The sequence below is a fragment of the Rhinopithecus roxellana genome, chromosome 10 (assembly GCF_007565055.1).
Source record: "Rhinopithecus roxellana isolate Shanxi Qingling chromosome 10, ASM756505v1, whole genome shotgun sequence".
Lineage (NCBI taxonomy): Eukaryota > Metazoa > Chordata > Mammalia > Primates > Cercopithecidae > Rhinopithecus > Rhinopithecus roxellana.
In genome coordinates, this window is record NC_044558.1 from 14,718,314 (window position 1) to 14,742,011 (window position 23,698).

The window sequence follows — 23,698 nt, forward strand, 5'->3', positions numbered from 1 at the left end:
ACTGTCTTTGTTCCAGGCCGCCTGCTAAGCACTTTGTACACATTCTCATTTAACGAGCACAAAAACAGTACAAAACCTTTAGTGTTGCCTCTGTTTGTATGGATGAAGAAGCAAGCCCAGAGAGGTTAGGGACCTGGCTGTGGTAATTCAGCTGACAAGTATACGGGCCAGGATGTTGAGAGACCCCTCTGGCATCTAATCACGTGCCAAGGGCCCCAAATCTCATTTCAGGCAATAGTGAGTGTTAAGTTCTTCCCCACCAAATTTTTCCTACACCTTGTAATAGGGGGAAAATGGTTTGAATCTTTCCCTTCCCTTAAATTTCTTCCTTATGCTTTTTATAAAATGATCAAACATTAGGCAACTGAGCAGAATAATTAAAAAACTAAATAATTAATCCCTGATTAATGGTAGTTAAGTGCACAAAAAACCAACAAACAAAAAAAGAAAAAAGGAAAAAAAAGGTAAGTACGGCCCACAAATGCCTGTCCTCTCTACCACATTTGACATTACTGACCCCCTTTTCTTTCTTAAAATGGTCAGTTCTTTTGGCTTTAATAACATATGCACCTATACAGCTGACAACCACAATCTTCCTTCCCTGTCTCCACCAGGCCTGTGACCTTCACTAAATACTGTGGCTCCTCCTGCCCTGGAACTATAGCTGATGTTCCGGGCTCAGTCCATACCTCGCTTTTCTCTAGATACTCTTCTCCTGAGACAACTCAGTTTTTCTCAACTGGGCCACTGACAGTTGTATCCACTCTATGCTGATAGATTTGAAATCCGTAATTCCATGTTCCAGACTGCATAGCTGTAGGCACTACAAGACATCTTCACTAATGTGTCCAGCCCTCAGTTCAGAATTTGATGCAGCTTCTGTGAACAGCAAGTTCTCACTCCAACTTCTCAGTTTCCACCAATCTATCATCATCCCTTCAATCTTAAAATCCAAAAGCCAGCTATGACCATTTTGTCCTCTGTATTAGCTCTACTGAGGACATTACTGGATCCTAAAGAAGTGTCCTTCAAAATTATCTTGCAATCCCAATGGCCACCGAAATTCTGGCCCTCATCACCTCACATTTGGGGAATTTGACAAAGGCCTGACTTGTCTCCCCATCTTGATTTATTCTTGCCCCATTCTCTCATATAGTAATAATGAGATTCATTTTCTTAAAATAACCATTTATCATAGCCATTTCATCAAGTGTTTCTTATGATTACCTTCCAGAGTAAAGTTAAATGACATTAATCTAGCCTTCAGGGTTCTCCATGACCTATAGGTTAATAGTAACACTCATTCGGCCCAGGGTAGAGATTCAATAACTAACTAGGCTGTTTCAGAGAGCAAGGATTTAAAACAAAAATACACTAATGGTGTCTAGTTGAAGTCATTTACAGAATGAGAGCGTATAAGAGCAAAATTTAATGTAATGCAACCCTTTACTATTGCAAGCTCATTACCACACTATTTGGGGGTTGGGGGGCAGGGGCGGGGAGCAATGAGAAAACAGCCTGGAGGAAATGAATGACTTAATTAAGATCACATATTTCCATGCCAACTCCCAATATGGTCCCTTTCCGATGATAGCCAGTTGCCTTTCAAAGGAACAACTCTGTTCCACTTGTAAACACCACACTAATCTCCCATGACTTATTTATAATTCCATTCAGGTCAAGTTGATTCCAATATAACCCTCACATGAACATTCAGTGTCAAGTCCAAATCTTTGTTCATGCTATTATTCCCATTTGCACCCCCTTCCCTCGGGCCTCTGTATTCTACATTCTTTGAAATCCAGGTCAAGTGCTACTCCAACCCCTCCAAGATGTGTCAAGGCTGTAACTTCCGCCAACCTAGACAATATCCCTCTACCATAGTATTTGATTTGTACTATACCAATTTGAGACGTGTAATCATATTATTTCACTTTTGCTCAACATTTTTGTGTATGGGGGCTTCACTTGTTGACTAAACTCAACTTCCTAAGTGAACTGGATCATGTCTTTTCTATGGTGTTATCCTTCACAGTGAGTACAGCTCTTTGCAAAGTAGGTACTGTACTGTTTATTGAAAATATAGAGAATCTAAAAATAGAATCTGAAACAAAATCTTAAATAGGTAATCCAAGAGCCCAGAGAAAATCAAGCCCATAGATAAATCAAGCTTAATTTCACAATTGGCTTAAGTTAATTCACTCATTCGACAAGTATATAATGAGTGCCTGCTCTGAGTCCATTAAAGTGCTAAGCATTAAAATGCAATGGAGAGGGAAACAGACACATCCCTGCCAACATGGAGCTAACAGTCTAGTCAGAGGAACACATACATGTATTAAAAGTTTAACCAGGACTGTGGAGAACTTGGAAAGAAGTGAACAGACTTGGGATATATGATTAAAGGAAAGGAGTGAGGGCTAGGAAAGAATAAAAAATAACTTGTGAATTTCTGGTATGTGCTACAGGAAGGATGACCATGCCTGAGACGGAGAAAACTAGTGGAGGACAAGGTTTATAGGGGTATATCAGGAAAATTCAACCTTGGGCATGCTGAACAATTCCATTAGCAGAACCTATTAGATAAAAGAAGTTGACCCAAAATGGTTTGAAGTTTCTTTTTCTGACCGTTACCCTATTCATCGTCATAAACACCCTATACTTCCTAAAAAGTAAAAGCTCTACCAAGTAGACCTGAGAAGAGGAAAGCAGAATCAACGACTCAGACAGCCTAGAATTGGGTAATTAAACTAATTGGGTAGGTTAGTGTTCGCTGAGGCAAGGAGAATATAAAATACATCTTTTCAATCAAAGAAAATAAAATCTGGCCTACTTATTTCTCTTTATCAAGTGAATCAAAAGCTTGGCTAAATGAAAAACTAAAACCAATCTAAAAGAGGATGGCCCCTGGTGTTGTATACATCCATACAAGAGGTAGGCTTGCATAGAGGCTCTTAATCTTCACTCCTCTTCCGAGACATTGCTGGCTGCTGTATAATATTGTGGTACAAATGAGACCAGCGTTCTGGATTAAAATCTCTTCAAGCCTTTTCATTGATCGTAGGGTTGGAAAGGAACACAGAAGTTCAATACCTCATATAATCAAAAAGTCAAAAAACTTTAGAATCAGCAGGAACGTCAGGCTCACCTCTTCTAAATTATTTCTTTCCAAGTAAGCATCTTTCCTAAGACATTATTTTACAGAGGAGAAAACCAATCAAAGTCTGAAAAGGTAAAATGACTTGCCTGCCTAAGGTAACACAGCAAATTAGTGACAAAGCTGGGAACGGAACCATGCTTTCTTGCTTCTTTCCACTATACCATACAGTCTGGAAGGAAAAGAGACCCTTTCTGGAAGGAAAAGGGACTCTTAGAAAAGAGTCCCTTTCGGAAAGTAATTTGAGATCAGGTTGATGATATCTAGGGAGCATAATTTCCGTTCTAACTTTCAATTTGCTAAATGAAATCCCCATAGCTACTTAATCACATGAGTAAAATGACCCAAATGATACTTGAAAAATACAAAATTCATAGTAGATAAGATGACTTTGTCATATTCAAGATATGGGAAATAGAGCAGCTTGTTAGAGAAATCTAGGCACAAGCTAATGAGGATAGTGACTCTGCAGGTGGCAAGAAAGGATGACTTAACTTAGGGGCACTGTGCAGGGTGACGGGAGTCTGACTGATGCAGATATAAAAGGAATAAAGAGCAGTGAGGAATCCCTTCCAAGTACATTACTGATTATAAAGCCCAAGACCATGGGAACAGTTTATGCACACAAAGCAAATGCTGAAAACTAGTTCAAAGGCTATATGCTTCTGCCAATGAATCCAAAGAGTCATCTTCACACATGAAGAGTGGCATATTTAATCTTTAAAAATAATAATCAGGTTTTTACTCCACATGCACAAACCCCACCTTTTATTTCTTTATGGATTCATTTACATTTTCATTCAATAGAAAATGTTTGTGTCTACTGTGCTATGAATCCTAGGGTGGATACCATAAAGAATTTTTAATGTGAACTGTTTGCACATCTATGTGCTATGCCATAGGTACGAACAAAGGGCTATGGGAGCACAAAGAGAGGAATGACTAATTCTGCCTGGAATCATCAGAGAAGGCAGAGAGGAGGCAACACTTGAGTCAGATCTTAAAGGACACCTATGTCATTCCAGGGGAATTGAAAGCGAGGAGCATCACAAGGAACAGCCTATGCAAATGCATGGAGGGGTAAAAGACTGCCATACTCAGAGACTGGCCAGTCATGTTATTTGATGTTGTGAGATCACAAGCAGTGTATGTTGGCATAAGGTGGGGAGCTGGAAGAGAGGGTACTTAAATAAGATAAGCCCAATTATGAAGGTTAGGGCCAGATATTCAAAGATGTTTTATGGCTTGACAAGAAATGTGGACCATATCCAGTCGACAAAATAAGCCATCAGAGATTTGTGGGAAAATCAGGTTTCTACTCTAGATATCCAATTCTGTATTATTTGCAGCACACAGAAATCTTATTTGAGCCAATAAAACATGGTTACAACTTCTTTCTCATACCCAACTTGATTTGAGAAAGACTACTATAACCACTTTGAAGTCTTCAATGATAATGTCTCCATCTAAAAAAGAGCAGACACCAAGGTGATGGGTTTTTATCATCCAATGCAATGACTAGACATCAGCTTCCTGGAAGATGCTTGTTGGGGACTTTGCCATGCCTTTGAAATTGGTATCTGGACAAGCCTTGCATCTAACTCCTTTGTGAAGGAAAGAATACTGTATTTGAGAAATTTTGAGCATATACTCCTACAGGGAGTCAACTTCCTTTTCCCTGAATTAAATTCATAAAAGCAGGGTTTTCATTTTCTCATGGCATAATGCTGCTATGTTAAGGCAGACTGCTCTTCTGTCATGATGCTGCTGCTTTTTCAGCAGAATCTCAATAGTATCAGAATGGGCCAATGCAATGCAGGCTGGACCAACAGGGCTCTGCTCAGGGGACTCAGCACCTGGGCATTACAGGATCATGCCCTAATCTTATTTATTTCTGAAATCCCTCCTTCTCATCAGACATGTCCTGTTCCTTTATGTATCCTGTCAATTTCTTATAGACATATTTCCTTGCTGCTTACTAATAACCAGAATGACTGATACGACAGCTGGTACAACCAAGTGTGGAGAAGCAGGATCCTTTCCCAGGGTTCGAAAGGAATGGAACACAGGATTGTCTTTTTGGGGGGGGTGGGGCGGGGAATAACCTCAATCTGAAGCACGTGTCACTGCCAGGGCTGACAGACATGGCATGTGCGTCCTTCAGACGGGATTCAAAAGATTTCCAAGGCTGAGTTGAATGCTGGGCTTGCTTTCTTTGCCCACTTCTCACTTTTACCTTTGCAATAGAAATAGAAAAAGAAACATTTCTCAGTTTCCTTGACACTGAGAAACATGAACTATCATCTCCCATAGAAAAGCGGGGGAAAAACAGGTGGCCACTCAACTCCTGGATGTTCCCTCAGCTCCTCTGCTCCTCCAGGACAGCCTATGGCATTTCTAGGTCACCCTTAAAGTATGGCAACCAGCATAGTGAGGCACTCTGGGCAGATTAACTATGGTGCCTCTTCCTCTCCCTTTCTGGTTCTCAAGACAACACCAAATAGCCAGGATGAAATGAGATTGACATCACTTCAGGCAAGATGGAAACAATGACAACCAAGGAAAGGAAACCCCAGTTAAGTGCAAGGAATGTTAGCAATGGACACAGACTCTTGGCCACTAAAATTCACAGGTCTTAAATTGTTTGAGGATGCAATGTAGTACCTATATCTCATTTCATCCATCCTTAACCTCAAATGCAGAACTCAGTATTGCTTTGTGTGTCCATGATATGAAATCCAGAAAAACCTCTACTTACTTAAAAAAAAAAAAAGGCTAAACATATAATCCCACTTACAGTATCAGTCACTGGTCATACGGAAAATAAGGATTTAGCTGCCTACATAAGATATTTGCAATCAAACCTTGAGAAGCCAGGTCAATATTAGAACATACAATATATGGCTGGGCCGATCACACCTGTAATCCCAGCACTTTGGGAGGCTGAGACAGGTGGATCACCTGAGGTCAGGAGTTCAAGACCAGCCTGGCTAACATGGTGAAACCCCATTTCTACTAAAAATGCAAAAAATTAGCCGGGCATGGTGGTGCATGTCTGTAGTGCCTGTAATCCCAGCTACTCAGGAGGCTGAGGCAGGAGAATCACCTGGACCCCAGAAGGCAGAGGTCAAAATGAGCAGAGATCGTACCATTGCACTCCAGCTTGGGCAACAAGAGTGAAACTCCATCTCAAAACAAAAAAAACAAAAACAAAAACAAAAACAAAACAAAACAAAAAAATGCAATATAATAAATTCCTTGTCAAGACCAAAAGAGGAACATGCATTGTGTGGCAATTAATAAATGCTTCTTAATAGTGATTAGGTTTTCCCTCATATTACACTTATGGGGAAAAGACTCCAGAAAGCTCATATCTTTTTTTTTTTTTTTTTTTTGAGACGGAATCTCTCTCTATTGCCCAGGCTGCAGTGCAGTGGCACAATCTGCGCTCACTGCAAGCTCTGCTTCCCAGGTTCATGCCATTCTCCTGCCTCGGCCTCCCAAGTAGCTGGGACTATAGGCACCTGCCACCATGCCCAGCTGATTTTTTGTATTTTTAGTAGAGACGGGGTTTCACCGTGTTAGCCAGGATACTCTTGATCTCCTGACCTCGTAATCTGTCAGCATCGGCCTCCCAAAGTGCTGGGATTACAGGTTTGAGCCACTGAGCCCGGCTGAAAGCCCATATACTATCTTAAATGTGAAATCTGAAGTTTGGAGAACAGGCATTCTAGATTGATTTCTTCCTGCTCATTCCACAAAACTCAAGTCCGATGACCTTAAGGATGTGATACAAAATGGTGTCTGTTCATCCTGGCACCTTTGTGATAAATGCTAGAGAGATGGCTGGTTGAGTGGAAGAGAGGGATTGAAGCCAATGATAAAAATTACCTAATAGTCTTCTACCTGGTAAGTATACCTGGAGGTTCTGCCATGGTTCTTTTCTCAGAAATCATAAAGAGCTTTAACAATAGTAATAAGCATTTCTTTCTTCTCTTCTTCTTATCCCTTTAGACAAACATAAAGTTTCCAAGTCTTTAATCAGATAGATGACATTACCCTACCCATAATTCTGAAAAATTATGTTCTTTCTTAATACAGTTTCAAAGCTATACCTTGGCCTTGCTTGTCTACAGTAGACATTGCCAAGATTGGGCTCGGTCAGAACCACAAAAATGCCACATATTATGAATCCACCTACAAACCCTTTCCAGAACATCATCAAGCCCATCTCAACTGGTTCCCCTGAAGGAGGACTCTCCCAGCCTCCAGGAGAAACAGTGTAAGGTAAAGACAGCCCACCGTTTCTTTTCTTATCTTGGCACTTACCCTGTGTCTTATTCTAAACACTGCTTTTCCTTTTATCTGCAGTACTTTAGAAAGCCATTTCATTAAATATAATAACAGTGTAGTAATACAAAGAACATCACTTTCCAGTGCTAATAACTTTCATTTTTAAAACCATTTGTGTACTCCAAAATTTAGCAAAGCATCAATTTCTCATCAAGGCCAACAGACACATCAAATTTGAAACTTTAAAGTTCTGTTTCTTTTGAGTTTAAAATCTATGTACAGAGGAACTGAAATACTGTTTGAAGTCAAATTTGTTTTGATGCTCATGTTGCCAGCTTTACTGATGAAAACTCATCCGTCTGCATAAAATAGACTCATGAAGTACCAGCAACAGGAACAGAAGCCAAATTAGGAAATCATGACCACCTGCAAGAGGATCACCATGATGAAATGTTCATATCCTGTACCCTTTCCAAATTTTGAAGTTCATAGCACCAATAGAAATCACAATTTTCAGACCAGCCAGGAGAGAATGAAAGGAAGGAATTCTTTCAAGAGCACCAGGTTCAAATGCATGTGAATGCCATTATTGCATTTTACCCTATTCTGATAACTGAGACAAAAAAAAGAAAAAATGACAGGAGAGGGGAGAACAGTGATTTACAACCCCTGGCTGCCTTTAAGAATCAACCTGGACGCTTTTAATACGCATCTGTTCCTGGGCCCTTACCCTCTTCCAGTGCAGCCACATCAGAATGTGTGCTGGGTGGGGCCTTGGGGTCTGTATACAGTTTCTTAAAGCTTCCCAGGAAATTGTAACATGCAGTCATGACTGAGAAGCACTGACACTAGGAACTCAAAACACAGAAAACCGAAAACATGGTAAAGACAGCACGGGAGGAAGTCAGCACGTCAATACATCCCTGAGGCTGTTGAGTCAGTATCAGGTGATACATTTTAGAAGATTCTTGTATCTGAAAAAGAAAAAATGTGGCCGGGTGTGGTGGCTTACACCTGTAATCCCAGCACAGATCCGCCAAGACAGGTGGATCACCTGAGGTTGAGAGTTCGAGACCAGCCTAACCAACATGGAAAAACCCTGTCTCTACTAAAAATACAAAATTAGTCGGGCATGGTGGCACATGTCTGTAATCCCAGCTACTCGGGAGAGAGGCAGGAGAATCGCTTGAATGCAGGAGGTGGAGGTTGTGGTGAGCCGAGATTGCACCACTGCACTCCAGCTGGGCAACAAGAGTGAAACTCTGTCTCAAAAAAAAAAAAAAAAAAAAAAAAAACTAACTTCTGATGATCCTAACGAATCTATTTTGCAAGGATTACTTTATTCACCATTACTGCCTCTACCACGTAGCTTTCCTGCCACTGCTCTCTACTGTTCACCAAATGTTTGGGGGATGTAGGTCTCTCCTGGCCAGTGAGATGGTGAACACCTGAGCTGTTCCCCACAGTTCTGAGCACTCAGTAGGTACTCCCTGGTGTGATACTCATGGCTGAAGAGAAAGACAGATTCTGAAAGAAAAAGCTGATCACATGGAGAATGGTTCTAAACACACAAGTGTTCAACTTGGCTAAGGTAGTTAATTTTGGAACTGGACTGAATGTTCGGGGAAGGAAGCGCTTCCCTAAGGATTGAGCCACTAGAGGCCGCTCTGAGCCAGATTCTCACTAAACCATGATACGAAGTGGAATCACATTAAAGGGAAAAGGAAGGCTGCTGAGTAGCACCGGGAGTCATGGCAACACCATGGCTCCTATTTTTAAACTTAGTGAGTGAGCCCACAAAGTGCGGGTGTGTGCACGTGGGGGAAGGGGACTCTGGTCTATTTCCAAAGAATATTCTTTCATGAAGTTTTGAGTCTGCAGGTGGCCAATAAACTGAGACAATGAGATCAGAGAATCAAACTAGAATCAGCTATATTGGAATGGTTCCTTTCTCCTGAACTCCACTCTCTTGGTCTCTATCAGAAAGGATCCTCCATGGCCTTGGATCAGAGGTACCAGGAAATTAGTGATGGTTTTCATGAACATATTCTGAAATTCCTTGTTCCCGAAGCTCATTCTGCTAGACTTTTAGGCAATTCACTTTGTATTTCAAGAAAAAATAAGCCTAAACAGCAAACTAAAAGCATCTATGGACACTCCACTCCTCGTGAGGACTATCAGATGAATGCTACGTATTGTCTGTATCCCTGGCATCTGTCACAGGGTTCAGTACCGAATAGGGAGTCCACATTCCTACTGGATGCGTCATTCAGTGAACTAAGAGTGAATGCAATTTTGTGAAGTGCAGAAAAGTGGGCCCCACATGTCCCAATTTTTTCATTTCCAATAGCATTTTCTTTTTTTTTTTTTTTTTTTTTTTTTTTTTACTTTTTCTCCAATCTCCAGCTGAATACAAGGCTTAAACAAATCCAAACGTATCTGACCTGTCAAAAATGAATAGTGGTACTGGAGGACATTTGTAAATCATGGCAGATGCCAAGGTCTTGTTTTGTTCTATTACATGTCCCTGACAGTATTTTCAATGCATCTGTAACCTCCCTGAACCTTGGCAGGTTGTAGACCAGAAAGTCTCCACTTGCTTCAGTTCCAAGAATTTTTCAGGTATGCAAAGACTACAAGTTGTTGTTTTTTCATCTATGGGTTAAAGGATTTGGGAATAGGATAAGAAAAAATAATCCTCCTTTCCATTAGGGAAAGGGAGGTATCAGTAAGATCAGAGCAAGACCAGCAAGTAGAGATGGACTCACTTCAGGACAGAGAGTGAGATAAGCAGGTTCAGTGTGGGACATCTTTACCATGTGTGTCCTCGATGCTGCTCCCAGGCTGATTCTGGATTTATCATGGTCTAGTCTTTAGAGCAAGAAATCAGCAGAGAATCTAAAAAAGCAAACTCCTTTTATTTTTATTTTTATTTTTTTTTTTTGAGATGGAGTCATGCTCTGTCACCCAGGCTGAAGTGCAGTGGTGTGATCTCGGCTCACTGCAAACTCCACCTCCCAGGTTCAAGCAATTCTCTGCCTCAGTCTCCCAAGTAGCTGGGATTACAGGTGTCTGCCACCACGTCTAATTTTTTTGTATTTTTAGTAGAGACAGGTTTCACTATCTTGGCCAGCCTGGTCTTGAACTCCTGACCTCATGATCCACCCGCCTCAGCCTCCCAAAGTGCTGGGATTACAGGCATGAGCCACCACGCCCAGCCAGGAAACTCTTTATTACCAAACCACCCTGTCCCACAGGTTAATGATATGTTTATGTACATGTGAGTCATGCTTAATTGGTTCAACTTCTTCAAAGGACCTACAAAGATGGACAACATGGGGCAAAGTACACCTGGAATTCATAAAAATTTGGGTTTGAAACCCAAAGTTAGCAAAAGACTTAATCTTTCTGGATTTCAGGGGGTTTGGGGTTGTTGTTGCTGTTGTTTTATTTTTTTGAGACAGAGTCTTGATCTTTCACCCAGGCTGGAGTGCAGTGGCATGATCATGGCTCACTGCAGCCTCTATCTTCCTGGGCCCAAGTGATTCTCACCTAAGCTTCCCAGGCTGCTGGGACTACAGGTGCATGCCACCATGCCTGGTTAATTTAATTTTTCTGTATTTTATAAAGACAGGGTTTTGCCATGTTACCCAGACTGGTCTCAAGTGATCTACCTGCCTCAGCCTCCCAAAGTGCTAAAATTACAGGTGTGAGCCACCTCACTTGGGCAATCTCAGTTACTTTATCTAAAAATTGGAGGTAATCACACCCCTGTACAATACTTTTAAGTTTAAATTATGCTATTTAAAGCCCTTGGCACATAGTATTCACTCAATAATCTTTTTTAAAAATAAATTTCCTAAATTGCTGAAGCTTAGTATTTTAAAGTACAGGCTTTTTCTTGATTATAGGAAGCATTTTAATGGAAAATTTCAGAAAGGCATTACAGAGTTCTCTGACTTTTTATACCTAGGATAATCAATATAATTTAAGCTCTTATTGATAACAATGACTATGCTTTTTTGCTATACAGGGATTTTTATGTGGGATATATGCTTTCTGGGGTGTAGATGACAGTTCTCCCCAAATGGTGTTAGACAACTCTGCTTTTCAAGGTTTTCTGCTGGGTTTTTCTAATATCTTCCACCCTTTTCCATTTTGTTTGTTATTTATTAATGCTGTTGGCTTGCCTGTCTGATCTCCATCATCATGTCTGGTATACCTAAGCTGTTGTTATCTAGGAAATCATATAAGCAAATATCTCAAAGTTGTCTACCAAAGATATGGCCTTGGCCCTCTCTCACTAGTTAACAGAACTTTGATTTTTTTTTTTTTTTTTTTGAGACAGAGTCTCGATTTGCTGCCCAGGCTGGAGTACAGTGGCATGATCTCGGCTCACTGCAACCTCCACCTCCCAGGTGGAGTGATTCTTCTACCTCAGCCTCCCAAGTAGCTGGGCTTACAGGTGTGTACCACCATGCCCAGCTAATTTTTGTATTTTTAGTAGAGACAGAGTTTCACCATACTGGCCAGGCTGGTCTCAACCTCCTGACCTCAGGTAATCTGCCCTTCTCAGCCTCCCAAAGTGCTGGGATTATAGGCATGAGCCACCATGCCCGGCTTAGAACTTTGATTTTTAATTGGGCACATTACTGCCCAGGTTAAAAACTAAACTAAGCTATATTTCCCAATTTTCCTTGTTGCTAGCTATGGCCATTGACTGATTTCCAACCAGTAGGCTATAAGCAAAGTGTTGGACTTCAGGGGAATTTCCTAAACAGGGAAAGGACTTACCGTTCTTCCTTTCTAACTTCAATCTGCTGCTGGAAACTGGAGTTTCAGCAGCCATCTTAGGCATGGGGATGAAAGATATACCCAGTGGATGAAAGAGTGGAAAGCTAGCAGGCATCTGCTGGGTCCCGATGACATGCAGCTGTCATCCCAGCTTTGGACAGACCACCTGACTATGCTCATGGATCTCATTTAAACTGGGTTACTGGGACTCCACACCACAGATAACGCAACTAACTGCCCACAAGCTTCTTAGAAGTATGTGCAAAATTAGAGTGAACGTGCTCTGAGTGACGCTCTATATGACAAGAAACAGCAGTCATTTTAGGGCAAGAGTTTTGTGTCAGGGATTTTAGCTCAGAGCCCTTTTCTGCTTTCTTCATGACTGTTGGTTATGTTCTAGATACATCAGGTTGTTGAATATGTGACCTCCTGTCCTTTAGGTAAAAGAGCCAAGTCTCCACATGAACACATGTGAGCACATGTGACAGAAGTGAGGACAATGACCCCATGTAGCCTGTGGAGCCCACTATTTTGAGTCATAGTCTCTAATATGCACACATGTACACACACATTGTCCTCCATAGTCAATAATGAGGGAAATTTGACACATTACTAAAATCCGTGTAATAATGAACTATAATATACTAATGCTCTATTGTGCTGCTTTTGCCTAAACAAAAGTGCCTGATTTTTTTTTTTTCAAGCAGGGGAGGAAAAAAGTGGGTGAGAGTGTCTGGAAATGCCTCTGGGAAAACAAAAAGGAAGCAAGTATGTGAGGTTTCTCTGTTGATGTCCACAGCCAATCCTTGCAGTAAATAAGCCTTCACATGTTTGTTATAATGGTTTAGTGAGATGATATATAAGAAGATTATCTGTATGAAAATGCTCACTTTTATCATCATCATTATTAGCCATGATGATGAACAACAAAATTTTTGATATTTGGGTTTTCTTGTCTAACACTAAATGTATTTTGACACCTATCTCCATTCTGGACCCATCTATAATCTCTTCTGGAAAACTGTGAAAAGGACCACTTACAATGAATATGATACTGTCACAGGGTGATTTCCATGGCTATTCCTGTTGGGGATAACTTAACTTTAGAAAAAGAAGATTCATTTATAGGCTCATCAAAAATATATAAAACCACATGACTACTAAGTTTCCCTCCTTTGCCCAAACAATAAATGTGCTAGTAATATTTAGTGACCATGCTTACAGCCATCAAGACTTTAACAATGCAATCATATTGGAAGGAAATATTTTCTTGATATTCATCAGAGCTAATTCTAGGCAAGCCATTTTTAAAGAATTCCTCCCCACTTCTATCCCATATTCAACCCTTCTCATGCTGAGACTAAATAGTCTCAGCAATAGAAAGAATGAGAGAAATGTAACATATAAAAGTGTTTTATCCAGTTTTCTTAATTCTCTATTCACTTGATAAATGCAAATGCACATAAATAGGTGCTGTCTGGATGAGTAATACATGCATACATGAATACGAGTGTGTGTGCAAGAATTCCGCAGATGGTCATTTATGAACATAGAAAGGTAAAGGCAACAAAGGCTTTAAAAGCTTTAAATGAAAGCTGGCTAAAGAAGAGAGGGGCAGCAAAAGATCAATGAACAAAACATCCAATAGAGAAAGAGACAGAAAAGAATAAAGAAAGACAGAGGGTGGGGTGTGGAGCAGTAATGAATGAGGAAAAGAAAAGGCCTGGGCATTGAGGGAAGCTGTAGGCAGCCCCCGTCCGGCTGCTGCTGCTGGAAGCTGGACAAGAGGGAACAGATTTCAGCAGCAGGGAGCCCTAATCTGTCAGCAGCAGTTCCTTCATGTGTGACCAGCCAGCTCAGCTTGGAGACTGGTGCCAGTCTGGGCGAGATAACCCCACTATGTCCTCCCAGAAGAGGACGCGCCACCAAAAATTACTGAAAGCCGAGGGAAGGTTCTCTTGCTAGCTCCTGCCACATATCTTCCTTGGCTTCTCCCGTGCCCTATCTACAGTGCTGTTCAGATCCCTCAGCAGTCATCCTAAATGCTCTGCTTCTTCCAAATCCTTGTCGGCCACATCAGATCCTGGAGAATTTTCTCTAGGACATGACCACCTATGCATCCCTGACAGCACCATTTGAGAGGAAACAAAAAGAAAGACTCAAACCATTATCTATTTAAATTGTGCAAGATCTCATGTAGATGCAAAAGCCACACAACCATCTCTGCTCTCAGGAAGCTTATGTTAGTTAAGTTGACCTTGCACAGCTGTGGTCCAGCCTTCACTCAGGCTTCCAGTCCATGTCTGTAACCAGAAATGACAGCACTCCAGCTTTCTGGCAACTCATCCCCATCCTTACCCCCACCCAGGCAGCCTTTATCCTCTGGTGGGAAGAGAGAGCAGATGGAGAAATGACTCCCACTCAATTCCTAAATAATACCAGCTTCAATTCCCATTAACTGTGAATTCGCATCCTTGTCTAGGTAAGAACCAAGGGAGCAAGAGCCGCGGGGACATTGGCAGGCCAGGGCAAAGGTTAACAGCAAAGCCCTGGCTGCCTGCCAGCCCTTCTGAGGATGTGCCCAAGCAGTGGAGAGGCAGCATGCTCTAGCAAAAAGCACTGCTCCTGCCATCAGGACACCTGGCTTCTGTGCCTGCCCAGCCTCCAACAGAGAAGTGACCGCTCTGAGACTGTGTTTTCACATATGTAAATTCCATCCTACCATCTATTCATTAAGAAGACATGCATTGAAAGGGTTGGATTAGATGAGCACTAAAGACTCTTCCGGCTCTAATGCTCTGATGCTAAGGAAAGTTGAGTTTTCTTTAAAGCTTCCTTCATGTGCTGCACAGTGAGGGGCTGAAATCCAGGACCCCCAAGGCAGATCAGGCCAGACTCTGGCATCACACAGCCTGAGCTGGGGATCCCTGGGCCTCGGGTTCCTTAAAAACAGATAAAATGAGAATAATGGTTCCTGTCTTTTCATTCCTGCTTTTTTATCTGATAAATATTTATCAATTGCCTACTTAACAGGCACTGTTCTGGGAATACAAAGGTTAAAAAAACACCTTGCTGTCATTGAGCATGAATTCTACTGGGAGGAGGGAGACGACAAAATATTTCAAAATATAATTTACACAGTATATCAGATAAGTGCTATGGCAAAAAATAAAGCAGGAGAAAGGGACAGAGAGTGCTTGGGAGGGTGGGGAATACAACTTGCCCTTTTAAACAGGGTGATCAGAGAATGTCTCTCGAGGACATTTGCATCAGGATTTTTGCAGGGATCAAATTAGGTAACTGCACAGCGCTGGGGATGCAGTAAGTACTCAAAAAGACAACTAACGTTGGAGTTCATAACTTTCACAGCCTGGCTGACAACCGGGGCTGATTTAAATATATACCTATGACCCTCTTTTTAACCCATGCCATTGTCACCAACCCACGTCCTTTCTGAGGTGGAATCTGTTTTCAGAATGAGGCTTGTCTGCTTTCTCCACTGAGAGCCATTGCCCTTCTCTGGTTTGCTTCTGTCTTCAAGACCATCCTATTCCTTCCCATAGACCATATTCCATCTGTATCTTCTTCCCCTGCACAGGTGTGCATTCTTCATCCCACCCACTGTCCTCAGTTAAATGTAACTCTTTCCCCACTCACTCACCCTTTGTATCCCCTGCCCTCTCCTCCAAATCATACTAAGTTTTTAAAGGAGTGATATAGTTTGGATGTTTGTCCCCTCCAAATCCCAAGTTGAAATGTGACCCCAATGCTGGAGATTGAGCTGGTGGGAGGTGTTTGTGTCACAGACATGGATCCTTCATGAATGGCTTGATGACCTGCCTATGGTCATGAGTGAGTTCTCACTCTATTAATTCATGTGAGAGCTGGTTGTTTGAAGAGCCTGGCATCTCGTGCCCTCACTCTCTTGCTTTCTGTCTCACCATGTGACATGCCTGCCCCCCCTCCGCCACTCCCCACCTTCCACCATGAGTGGAAGTTTCCTAAGGCCCTGACCAGAAGCAGATGCTGGCACCATGCCTCTTGTACAGCCTGCAAAACTGTGAGACAAAAAACTTATTTATAAATTACCCAGCCCCTAGTATTCCTTTAAAGCAATGCAAAATGGACTATAGGAATCCATTTTGGACTTTATCCAAATGCAAAAAGGAGGGAGGCGAAGAGAAAAATAAAAGGGGGGAGAAAGAGGAAGAATAACAAAAAACAAAGAAAAAAAACACCACCTATATTATGGGTGAGTTTTGAATCTTAAAAGTCAGCCACAGAATTAAATAGTGATTAAGGAAAGAATACTGTAGGGGGTCTCAGTGTTAAATACTTGAAAATGCCTTTCACGAGTTTGAGTTTAGGGAGAAGAAGCAACAATCACTTACTGAAATGACCATCTATATGTCTGATATGAGGAATGTGAAAGACTAGAGGAAAACAGAAGAGCTTGAATCATCCTCCCATTCAATGATTGTCCCGTACACAGCTAACACATGCTTTGTTATGCCTGAACTACAATAAGCATTGAATGTATCTTTTAGGATAGTTATTAGGTTCTCCGATTATTTTTCCCAACTTATATAACCTTTTACACTACTGAGCAGATAAAGTCATTCCCTCCCTCTATATACAGGTGTGTGTCATTTTACTAAATATTTTGTATGAAAATTTGCATTTTTATGCATATACATAAAAATGCAGCTTTCCTTAGACTCCGGTGCACTTCTTTAATAAGATGAAAGGCCACTGTGCCGGCTACACTGCTTATTACTATGCATTCATGTGAAAGGCCACTGTGCCGGCTACACTGCTTATTACTATGCATTCATGTGACCTTTTTGTTGTTTCACATGTAAATTAGATGAAGTAAAGTGAACCTATAACATGTGCTTTCCTTACCATAAATCTGCCTGTGCTTGGCACTCATCGAACATTTAATAACAAATAAGAGATGGGTAATGACCAGCTCTTGCCCATAATGTCTAAAAACGAATGGACTCAATTCCTCATTTATTTTTTAACCTTTCAGCACTTTCCAGGCCAAGAATCAAATGAGGATCCCATGGGAACAATCTGGCTCATGCATTGGTTCCAAAGATGGGGAATTTGCCTCAAGGTTGTAGGAAGATTGAGCTTATCATAGCTCTTTCATTAAGAACCTAACAAAGCGCGGTGGCTCAAGCCTGTAATCCCAGCACTTTGGGAGGCCGAGACGGGCGGATCACGAGGTCAGGAGATTGAGACCATCCTGGCTAACACGGTGAAACCCCGTCTCTACTAAAAATACAAAAAACTAGCCGGGCGACCTGGCGGGTGCCTGTAGTCCCAGCTACTCGGGAGGCTGAGGCAGGAGAATGGCGTGAACCCGGGAGGCGGAGCTTGCAGTGAGCTGAGATCAGGCCACTGCACTCCAGCCTGGGCGACAGAGCGAGACTCCGTCTCAAAAAAAAAAAAAAAAAAAAAAAAAAAAAAGAACCTAACAAAGTACTTTTTTTCACATTAGTTATTCAAAGTCACTCTTCCCCATCCGTCAAAGGCTGGGCTGGGAAGACCCAGCCTCTTGAGATGGCAACTTTCACTGAGAAAGAAGAATTTGGGGAAGGAGGAAACAAATGTTAAGTAGAAAAACCAAAGACACTGGGGGAAAGTAATTAGGCAAGATTCATAAGAGGTTTGCTATATTAAGATCCATCTATCTCAAATAGCATCCGTTCTTTCTACAAGTTCCAAAAGTAGCTCTGTATGAAGAGAACCAGCGGGCTCTCAGGACAGAAAGAGAGCACAGAGGTACGTGGCAGGTGTACTATCATGTGAGTGACAGAAACAGACCATTGGAGATTACAGAGTACATGGAGAAGGAAAATAACCACTAACTACTCCTTGGAGAAATGATAAATGAAAAATGTAGACAGATGCCTACTAATAACTCACAATTGCTTCCCAGCTCAGGGGAATGAAGATGGGTTTGGAAAACTTATCTAATCATTTTCTAAACATTTTCAGATCATCTGGTTCCAAAAGGTGTTTAGACTTTTCTCAAGAACCAAGAAAATTCTTCCCTTAGAGAATATATAGCATAAGAAATTCTCCAGCTCTTTCAATCAAATAAAGTTATCAGTTGGAATAAAACTCTCTTAGCATGTCTTGGGCTATAGTATAGGGCATCGTACTATATTTATTAATAAGGCACAAGTGAATGCTATGAAGTTCCAACAGAAAATTAATTTTTATAAGTATACCAAGTAGAGCTAGCAGATTTAGCAAATAAAAATACAAGAGCCCCATGAAATCTGAATTTCAGATAAATAACAAATACACGTTTGGTATAAGTATGTCCCACGCAATATTTAGGACTGACTTGTGCTAACAAAATTATTCATTGTCTATCTGAAATTCAAATTTAACTGGGCTTAAGTATTTTTCTTGCAACCCTGGCAAAATGCCTCCTCCAGGCAACCCAGAAGCTATCTGGAGATAATCACTAAGTCTATAACAGGCCAAGCTTCAAGGAGTTAAGAAGTTATCAGTGAGGAATTTGGATTCACACCTGATAAATAATGTCATTTGATAGTGAATTGAAATAAGGATCCTCTCTGAGAAGGATTTTGTGCCATAAAAATATATTCTTCCTTTGGTAACTAACAGGTGAATCACTTCAAATGCATTTGTCTCTTTGGGATTCAGCTATATCGTATAACCTCTTCTCTCTATCCCCTAAGTGTAGACTTAAGAATTTCCCCCACATAGAAAGAAAGCTACAGTCTGGACAGGTGTGAATGACAACTGTACCTCCCCCTACAATGCTTCTAGCGGGGAAAGGGGCCTATGAATGCTACTACCTTTTCAGGTGAGAGGAGAAGCCACTTTCCTAACTCTATATCCCTAGTGTCATCCTGGGGCTGGGCCACTCCCAGAAATCTCCCAGAGAGCCTTCCTCCCTACTGTGGTTGCTGAGAGGAGAACAGCAGGCTGAAGGAAAAGTCATCCTTATAAAACAACCAGCCATTTGCAGCAATTTTATTTGCAAAGATTTCCTGCTGTGCCTAAATGGTGTGGCTGCTTGGTTTGTTATTTAAAAGAGTGACCCTAGTGAGACCAGAGCTCTGAAGGGGGTGGAGAGTCTGATTCAGACCAGGGTAAGTAGGAGGAGCTTGAACTGAATGTGCCTAATTGAATTCCACTGCTGCTTTTGAGCGTGCTGTGCCTGGTGATAAAACTGCAGACTTGGGGCTAACTCTATAAACCTGTTAGTCAACCCCAATCCTTTCTGGGTCCTGCTAGGAAACTATATTAAAATATTCTCAAGACAGGGCAGGGATGGAGAGTCAAAAACCAGACGATGTATTTGGATGGAGAGGACGGAAAAGAAAGACAATAGAGATAAGGGAAGAATGTAGGTGTATGGACAGGGGAGACATCCAAGAGATGTCCAGATGTCCAGATGCAGAACCCAAGTAAAGGCAGGGAACTGGGGCAGTTTGCAGAGGAATTGCTTTAGTGGAGAAGTAGGTAGGTAAATCTGAAGACACTTCTTAAGCAGTACATTTGGAAAATCAAGTGAAGCTGGACTCCCTCTATTTCTCAATCTCTCTGCTCTACACTGGTGCCTGAAGAACTGATGAATAATAATCCTTGTTCCCTGTAGGACGGCTACGCTGGAGAAGATGGATGTGGGCCTCTAGGACTGAGTAGGGCCCCCTTCCTGGGTGGCCACATGGGAGCATCTCAGGCCTCAGAGAGATGGCAACAAAGGTTAAAACCAATTGCTATTTCAGAGATATGTGGTTAGAGAGCAGGCTTCAGAGATGACATTTACATTGTAATGTAACATAAGCCAAGCAGGAAATAATAATATCTGCAGATCATTGTTTACCCAGCAGAAGTTTTAAGTTAAAAGCAGGCATTCCTGGGCCATATTTATGAGCTTGAAGGTAACATTCACTTGATTTCTTCGTGTTGTTGGGCAGATGTTTTAGTCTCAGTAGTCCATCATTGTTAGCTTTGGTTTTAATTAGCAAACGTTTGGGAAAATAATCTGAATCAGATTTGAATTTAACACTAAAAACAGTGGGAGGAAAATCAAAGCTACAGAACTGAATCAACAGTACATTTTTCAAGGGAATCTTTATTATCTTGCAAGAACAGGGCAGAACGGGAAGGCTCCTGCAGAGCAGGTGTGCACTGAGGCTTGGAGGGCATCATTCACTTCCCTGTGCCATGCATTGTGCAGGAAATGGGGTCAGAGAAATGAGTGTTATGGGAAGGTCACTACTCTCACAGAGCTCACAGGGAAGGGAGATAATAAAACACGCAATTGCCAGTTTGAAGAGTGGCTTTATCGGAAAAATAGAAGATGCAGTGAAGGCATATAATGTAGTGATGTTAGTCCAAGGCTCAGGGAAGACTTCCCAGCAGAAGTAATGCCAAGACTGAAGCCTAAGGAATCTGAGGAATGAAGAGCATGAGGCAGGTAAAGGAACATCAGCACCTGTGTTTGGTGGGAAGGGGCACGCTGGAGAGTAAGTTTGAGGCAGAGAAAGGAAAGAGCTGAAAGCAAGAGAGAGCATGGTGTTTTCGAAGAACTAAACTAAGGTCAGTGTTGCAGGAAGGTAGTATGCAAGGCAGAGAAGAGCGTGAGAGAATTTTGGAAAGACTGGCAGGGCCCATGAGGCTGAAGGCTTTATAAACCATATTCAAGAGAATGGACCTCATTATAGGAGCAATGAAAAGCCCCTGAAAGGTATTAAGCAAGAGAATGACGAAATCACATTTTTAGTTTTGATCACCCTGGCTGCAATGTAGATTGAAAAGCAGCAGAACTGGGAGGAGAAAGATCATGTAAGAAGCCCTGCAGTAATGCATGTTAGAAAAAATGGACTGGGATGTTGTAGGAGAGATGAAAACAAGAACAGCATTCCAGAGGTGTGGGGGGACTAAAATCCAGGGCAAACAGTATGATTGACTGTGAGGTGTCAGGGATATGGAACCAAGGGCATCTTGGAAATTTTTATTTTAGGTTACTTTGTAATAGGATATATCATTTACAAGCAGTACAGATTTGGCTAGGAGAGGATGGGAGACTAGTAGAAGAGACAGAAGTTCAGCTTTGGATACTGTGAGTTCTAAGTGGCCATGGAATCCAAAGAAACATATCTGGCCACAGCTAAGGATAAAAATTTAGAGCTCAAGGGAGAGGTTCCAGCCAGAGATGTCACTTTGGAAGATATACAGACATTAATTGTATCCTTGGGAATGGATGAGAAAGGAAGAAGGTCTAGGGCAGAACCCCAAGAAGTGCCCATATTTAAGGGATGCATAAAACAGGAGTGTGCTAAGGAGCCCCAGATGGAACTGGAATAGAATGAAACTAAAGAGGTAGAAGAAAAACCAAGACAATCTGTACCAAGCAAGGTGCAATACCTAGGGATGATGGAAAGAGCAACCTCTGGAGAGTTGACGGTGGAAGAATATCAGGATTGAATCACAGATATAACTACTGTGAACCTAGTTTGAGTTTCAACCCTGAATTGAAGCTCTACTCTACAGACTGCAGTCCAACTCCCTTCTAGAAGTTACCCATGCAACCTCCACTATATGTTTTTCTAACATCCCAAGTATACCTTTTAATATTTTATTTATTAAGCTGGATGGTGAGTACCTGAGTATGCACTAAGTTTTTCTGAATACCTTTCTGTACATCTTAATACAATTAAAAATAACTTCAAATGGATGTCCAAAACATTATTGAATGAAAGAAGTCAAGCTATTGAACAGCAAGTATACTTATATTTCCATATATGTAACACTGTAGATTTATATCCATATAAATGTACATGCACAGAGAGATATCTAGAAAGATGTTCACTAATTATTTCTACAATGATTATCTCCAATTAATTGGATTTAAGGTCATTTTTATTTTTAAAACACACTTCTTTATGTTCTATTTAGTTTGAATTTTTGTAATGCACATACATAGAAGTTTTATACAAATAGTAAAACCACAAAAGTGTAGTATAGAATCTTCTACCCCACATAGTCATTTATTACCCCACGGAGGAGGCACTGCAGTCATGGCTGGGTTATGCAAGGTGAGGTCTTGCTAAACAAACCAGACTAAGAGCAACCATAAAAGCCGCCTCTACAGCACCATCCTCACCCTTAAAGGCAGAAGCTGGAAGAGCAAGAGACAAAACCATGCCTGTTTCTTTAAGGGAAGAATATCCTTCATATGACTACAGATCCACATAACCTGTTCTTCTATCTTTCTATAATACACCAACATTTGAAATGTAAGTGGACTGGTCCTCCCTTATTTGTAAGTCTCCTGCATCTTTCCTTGTGATCAAGTAGTACTTACAGATCAGAGAGGCCTAGGTTCAATTCCAAACTGACCACTCACTTGCAACATGACTTTGTATAATTTATGCCTCCAAGCCTATTCTCTTGTATTGTAAAATAGAAACAATTGTTAAAACCTGATATATAGAGTTATTTTGAGGATCAAATGAAGCCAAACATGCAAAACCCTTAGAGTAACATTTAACACATAATAAATGCTCAATAAGTGAAAGTTGTTTTGGCAAAGTGGGATCCAAAACACTCCCCCAATCATGACCAATTGCCATGCCCAAGGCCAGGCTTCAACCTGCTACCATCTTGAACTGTTCTTCTTGCAGTTTCTGAACTTCCAACCCGTCTTTGAAGCTCCCCTCTCATCTCCACCATCAACGCGCCCTCTGTTCCACACTCACCTATTTAGCATATTGGACTGGTAGATTCTCTTCTCATGGGTATTGTAACAACTGCTTTTGGGCTCAGGGATGAAGCTGTGCTCAGACAGCATGTCAGAAGCAGCAGTGGTGATTATGGCAATTCCATCTCTCACTCTGGCGGGGAGGCCATAGTCCCATTCATCATATGATACAGAGATGAGCCCAGTGGGGAACTCTGCAGGCACTGTGTCTGTATCCCCTGCCACCAGACTGGGCACGATCCACGTGTAGCCGTAGCCAGTCAGCCCTACTGAGTTGGCCACTTCAAAGATGTAGGTGGCTTCTTCCTTGGTACAGTAAAGAAGAATGATAGGGCTTTGAAGTTTCTTGAGCTGATTCTGGATTTTAGAATCTCCATCGTCCAGGGACATGTCCAGTAGGAGGACTTCCTCTAGCTCCCAGCCCACAAAGCTATTCTCAATGGTGCTGCGGATCTTGTTTACAAAGTCCTGGTAGCCAGGGAAATAGGTGGTGACGATAGAAAAGATGTACCAGTCATATTCTTCCATGATGTTGAGCATTACGGAAGCTTGCTGTTCAATTGATGGGCCAAACTGGAAGAACATGGAGGATTCATCCTAGAAAAAGAACAGGACAAGAAAAGGAAGAGAGAAAAACATCAAACCAAAGATGGTAACGGAGATTTTGAACCAAGTGAGTACAAAGATTTGTG

At 41.5% G+C, this 23,698-nt stretch overlaps 1 protein-coding gene across 1 annotated transcript in view; it reads right to left on the reverse strand.

The window, feature by feature from the left end:
- Window positions 1-23,698, reverse strand: part of GRIN2B (glutamate ionotropic receptor NMDA type subunit 2B) — a 435,571-nt gene that overhangs the window by 174,784 nt on the left and 237,089 nt on the right. The window contains exon 3 of the mRNA XM_010385603.2: window positions 23,005-23,603. Within this exon, the coding sequence (XP_010383905.2) occupies window positions 23,005-23,603 (599 nt within the window). The remainder of the gene's footprint in view (window positions 1-23,004; window positions 23,604-23,698) is intronic.